A 5,612-nucleotide genomic window follows, 5' to 3' on the forward strand; every position below is an offset into this window, starting at 1 on the left:
AGCGCAGTGGTGGGATCTCGGCTCACTGCAACCTCTGCCTCTGGATTCAAGTGATCCTCCCACCTGAGCCTCCTGAGAGCTGGGATTACGGGCACCCACCACCACATCCAGCTAATTTTTATATTTTTAGTAGAGACGGGGTTTCACCATGTTGGTCAGGCTGGTCTTGAACTCCTGACCTCAGGTGATCCGCTGGCTTCGGCCTCCCAGAGTGCTGGGATTACAGGCGTGAGCCACCGGGCCCAGCCTTTCCTTTTTCCTCTCTTCTCCTGCCGAGAGTCCTGGGAGCTGCGTCTTGTGCAGGGCCCAGCTGCTCTTGGGGGCTGCATGAATTATCTCCCCTGGGCCCTGGACTCAGACTGGGGCCTCCCCACCTCCCTCTCGGCTGTGCCTTACAGAGCCCCGGTCCAGGCCTCCTGCGGCTGTTGGGTTCCAGATGCTGCAGCTCCATGTGACTTCCCAGCAGGCCCTCCACCCTCCCTGCTGAATGGAGGAGCTGGGGTTCCCCAGGCCAACTGGAAACATCTCCCAGGCTAGGCCAATTGCCTTTTGCACTTCCCTCTTCCTGTCACATTTCCCCAGTCCCACCTTCCCCTCCTGATGCCCTGAAAGCTTCCGGAATTGACTGTGACCGCTTGGATGTCGCCACTGTCAGCCCCTGCCTTGATGTCCCCATTTAGCCATCTCCATGGAGCTCCTGCTGGAGGTCCCTGAACCCTGCACTGCGTGGCTGCTCAGCTGGCTGCTTCCTGTCCTGGGAGGAGGCCTCCTGGGTGTCCTCATCTGCTGTGGCTACCGGAGGATCCCATAGGAGAGGCAGCAGAGGGGTCAGCGGAGGTCTCCTGCCAGGGACTGGCCTCTCAAGCCTCAGGGGTTCTAGCCTGTTAAATATCTCCCACATCACGGTGGCCCCTCCAGTGTCCCCACTGATGGCTCTGACACTGTGTTGGTGGCGATGTTCCAGACAATCCCACCAGGACGGCCCAGACATCCCTACTGGCCTCGCTAGTGGCTCATCTCGGACACCCATGCCAGCCTTTCTGGGGCCGGCCACCCAGGCGGCCTGTCCATCTGTCCTCCCTCCAGCAGCGCCCCCTGGCCCCTGGAGTGGTGGGGCCATGGCAAGAGACACCATGGCGCCTCATGCGAACTTTCCTGGGCACTGTGGCTTTATTTCCTAATTGATTGAAGAAATAAACCTGAAGACCATCTGGTGCCTGCTGGGAGCCCATTCACTGAGTGTCCCCACGTGGCACAGAACTCTTGCTGAGTTTCAGAAGGCAGGACTCGGCCGGCCGGGCATAGTGGCTCATGCCTGTAATCCCAGCACTTTGGGAGGCCGAGGTGGGTGAATCACTTGAGCCCAGGAGTTCAAGACCAGCCAACATGGTGAAACCCTGTCTCTACTAAAAATACAAAAAAAAAAAAAAGATTAGCTGGGCTTGGTGGCTCACACTTGTCATCCCAGCTACTCGGGAGGCTGAGGCAGGAGAATCGCTGGAACCCAGGAGGCAGAGGTTGCAGTACACTCTAGCCTGGGTGGCAGAGCGAGACTCTGGTTCAAAATAGAAAGAGAGAGAGAGGGAAGGAGGGAAAGAGGGAGGGAGGAAAGAAATACAAAAAGGAGTCAGGCGTGGTGGTATGGGAGAAAGGGAGAAAGGAAGGAAATACAAAAGATAGCCAGGCGTGGTGGTGCGCACCTGTAATCCCAGCAACCCCGGAGGCTGAGGCAGGAGAACTGCTTAAGCCCAGGAGGTGGAGGTTGCAGTGAGCGGTTGCAGGGGAGGGATGGCCAATCTGCCTGTGAGTTCCTGGTGACAGAGCGAGACTATGTCTCAAAAAAAAAAAAAGAAGGTGGGACCTCGTCCCATGCGGCCCCCTCTGCAAGACCAAGGGGACCTTGGGGCAGGGGCCCTCGGCTTGGCCCCCTCGCTGGCCTGCCGAGGGGGAGGCACCTCCCTGCAGGGTGTGGGCCTCACAGGCCTGCGCTGGCCTGTGTGGTTGCAGGGGAGGGATGGCCAATCTGCCTGTGAGTTCCTGCAGGTGTTGCAGGATGGCTCCGATCACGGTGTGTCCTGGCACCTGTGGCTGCCCTGGGAGTGTCCTTCCGTGTACAGGCCAGCTGCTGTGAGAGCTCTGGGTGAAAGTCGCTAGGCCTGCTGGGGTGGCCATCTGAGCTGGGATTCGAACCCAGGACTCCAAGCTCAGGAGTCTATATAGTATTCCTCCCAATCCCTAGGGGATATGTTCCAAGACCCCAAATCGATGCCTGAAACTGACCATAATACTGAGCCCTAAATATGTTTCGTTTCTTTTCTTTCTTCCTTTCCTTCTCTTTTTCTTTCCCTTCCTCCCTCCCTCCTTTCCTCTTTTCTTTCCTTCATCCTTTCCTCCCTTTCTAATTTTAATTTAATTAATTAATTTATTTATTTTTGAGACGGAGTCCTGCTGTCTCCCAGGCTGGAGTGCAGTGGCACGATCTCGGCTCACTGCAAGCTCCGCCTCCTGGGTTCACGCCATTCTCCTGTCTCAGCCTCCCGAGTAGCTGGGACTACAGGCGCCCGGTTAATTTTTTGTATTTTTAGTAGAGACAGGGTTTCACTGTGTTAGCCAAGATGAGTCTCAATCTCCTGACCTCGTGATCCGCCCGCCTCGGCCTCCCAAAGTGTTGGAATTACAGGCGTCAGCCACCGCGCCCGGCCTAATTTATTTATTTTTAAGACAAGGTCTTATTCTGTTGCCCAGACTGGAGTACAGTGGCATGATCATGGCTCACTGCAGCCTTGACCTCCCACACTCAATCATCCATCAGCCTCCTGCATGGCTGAGACTACAGATGTGCACCATCACGCCCAGCTAATTTTTTGATTTGTCTGCAGAGATGAGGTCCCACTGTATTGCCCAGAGTGGTCTATAACTCCTGGGCTCAAGCCATCCTCCTGCCTTGGCCTCCCAAAGTGCTGGGATAACAGGTGTGAGTCACCGTGCCCAATTTATACTGGTTTTTGGATCTCATAACCAGGAGGCTACTAAGTGACAAATGAGTGGGCGTGGAGGGATTGGTGTCTCCAGCATGGATCTGCTGGACAAAGGGGTGATTCATGACCCTGGGCACGACAGAGAGGGACGGAGCAAGGCAGTCCAAGATTTCATCATGCTCCTCAGAATAGCACGCAATTTAAAACTTATGAATTGCTTATTTCTGGAATTTTCCATGTAATATGTTTGAACTGTGGAAACCTCAGAAAGAAACTTTTGACTAAGCGGGGACTACTGTACTCTCAACTGACTCACCTCTACTGTCCCCCTCCCCGTGTCATAATGTTGGCCTCCTGTTTTCTCTATCTCGGGACAGGAGGTGACAGAGCTTTTGCTGGGAGAGGGCACTGAGTGGGTGACCCTTGCGTGCAGGTGGGCAAGTGCTTTTTTTTTTTTTTTTTTTTTTTTTTGAGATGGTCTTGCTCTGTTGCCCAGGCTGGAGTACAGTGGCGTGATCTCACTCACTGCAGCCTCCGCCTCCCAGGTTCAAGCCATTCTCCTGCCTCAGCCTCCCGAGTAGCTGGGATTGCAGGCACGCGCCGCCACGCTGGGCTAATTTTTTGTATTTTTAGTAGAGACGGTGTTTCTCCATGTTGGTCAGGCTGGTCTTGAACTCCCGACCTCAGGTGATCCGCCCACCTCAGCCTCCCAAAGTGCTGGAATTACAGGTGTGAGCCACCACACCCAGCCCTCCTTTCTTTTTGAATAGTCCTGGCACAGTTGCCAAAGATGAGTTGACCATATATGTATGGGTTTATTTCTGCATCAGTTCCAATCATTTATTTGTATGTCTATCCTTATGCCAATACCACACTGTTCTGATTACTGTACTTTTTTATTAAGTTTGAAATGAGAAAGTATGAGTCCTCCTATTCAAAATTGTTTTGGCTATTTGGGGGCCATTTGCAATTTATTATGGATTTTAGGATCAATTTGTCAATTTCAACAAAAACACTGTAAATTTGAAAGGGATTACATTGCATCTGTAGACCAATTTGTGGAGTACTGCTATCTTAACAATATTATGCTTTCCAATCCATGAACGTGAAAGTCTTACCATTTATTTAGATCATCTTTAATATTTTTTTCAGCAAAGTTTTAGTTATTTTGCTTGTTCTGAGACAGGGTCTCACTCTATTGCCCAGGCTGGAGTGGAGTGGCAGGAACACAGCTCACTGCAGCCTTAGCCTCCTGGGCTCAAGTGATCCTCCCACCACAGCCTCCCAAGTAGCTGGGACCACAGGCAGCTGCCACCAGGTCCAGCCTTGGCTTCCCAAAGTGCTGGGATTACAGGTGTGAGCCACCAAGCCCAGCTACAGCTCTCAATGAACAAGGTCTTGTACTTCTTTCATTAAATTTATTCCTGCTTTATTCTTTATGATGCTATGGTAAATGGAATCGTTTTCTTAATTTGCTACTGATTTTAAAATCCACTACCTGTGTGAGCTGAACTGTGCTTACACACCTCACTGAAATGTCCCACTCTCAGAAGTGGCCCTGCCTCCCCGGGTCCACCAGGCCTTCTTCCCCTTCCAGCCCTCTGTCCAGGCAAGAACTCGATTGGAGGCCTTTCTGGGCACTCAGAGGTACACAACAGCACACTAGGAGGGTTAGCTGAAGAAATTCAATAGCCATGGCCAGGCGCAGTAGCTCTTGCCTGAATGCTACTACTTTGGGAGGCCGAGGCGGGAAGATCGCTTGAACCCAGGAGTTCAAGACCAGCCTAGACCATATATATATGGAGCCCGTCCCCCCGGAAAAAGTTAAAACAAACAAAAAAATTCAACAAGCATATTTTCATCCCGTACTTTTTTCTGAGATGGAGTCTTGCTCTGTCGCCCAAGCTGGAGTGCAGTGGCATGATCTCGGCTCACTGCAACCTCCGCCTCCCGGGTTCAAGCGATTCTCCTGCCTCAGCCTCCCGAGTAGCTGGGATTACAGGCACGCGCCACCACACCCAGCTAATCTTTTAAATTTTTAGTAGAGACGGGATTTCACCATGTTGGCCAGGCTGGTCTGGAACTCCCGACCTCGGGTGATCCGCCCACTTCGGCCTCCCAAAGGGCTGGGATTACAAGCATGAGCCACTGCGCTCGGCCTCATACCCTACTTTGTGCCAAGCACAGTTCAGGAAGCTTACGAGGCATTTAGTGAAAAAAAACAATATCCCTAAGTCTATGGGGCTTATATTTTAATTAACGGGGGTGGACAACAACTAGCAACAAGATAAATATGTTTAAAGGTGCAGGAATTTTAAAACTCGTCAAAATACGCCCTCCTCCAGAAAATCCCTGCCACCTCGAAAGGACATCCTCTTCTTGAGCTCCCCTCTCTGGCACTCCCTGATACCGCAAGATTGAGCATTCGCGCACTGGCTTCCCGAACTCACTTCGACTCAGCCACAGCAGAGAAAGATTCAATGGGTAGGGCCGGACCGACCACCCGACACTCGCGGTGCTTCACTTGCCTCATTGCGCATGTACCAAAGGCAATCGCCCAAAGTACTCGAAGCCGAGCGGCGGGGCCGGCCCTTGCGCAGGCGTACTAGCGGCCGTCGGGAGCGCTTCCGCCTC

General features: G+C 52.6%; 2 protein-coding genes across 2 annotated transcripts in view; both read left to right on the forward strand.

The window, feature by feature from the left end:
- SLC27A1 (solute carrier family 27 (fatty acid transporter), member 1) overlaps nt 1-811 on the forward strand; it is a 23,944-nt gene extending 23,133 nt beyond the window's left edge. The window contains exon 13 of the mRNA XM_011991157.1: nt 681-811. Within this exon, the coding sequence (XP_011846547.1) occupies nt 681-811 (131 nt within the window). The remainder of the gene's footprint in view (nt 1-680) is intronic.
- Nucleotides 812-1,869: 1,058 nt separating this feature from the next.
- Nucleotides 1,870-5,612, forward strand: part of PGLS (6-phosphogluconolactonase) — a 12,849-nt gene continuing 9,106 nt past the window's right edge. Inside the window, exons 1-3 of the mRNA XM_011991169.1 lie at nt 1,870-2,068; nt 4,529-4,625; nt 5,395-5,518. Coding sequence (XP_011846559.1) covers nt 1,870-2,068; nt 4,529-4,625; nt 5,395-5,518 — 420 coding nt within the window. The remainder of the gene's footprint in view (nt 2,069-4,528; nt 4,626-5,394; nt 5,519-5,612) is intronic.

This window comes from Mandrillus leucophaeus, unplaced genomic scaffold (assembly GCF_000951045.1).
Source record: "Mandrillus leucophaeus isolate KB7577 unplaced genomic scaffold, Mleu.le_1.0 Scaffold11, whole genome shotgun sequence".
Lineage (NCBI taxonomy): Eukaryota > Metazoa > Chordata > Mammalia > Primates > Cercopithecidae > Mandrillus > Mandrillus leucophaeus.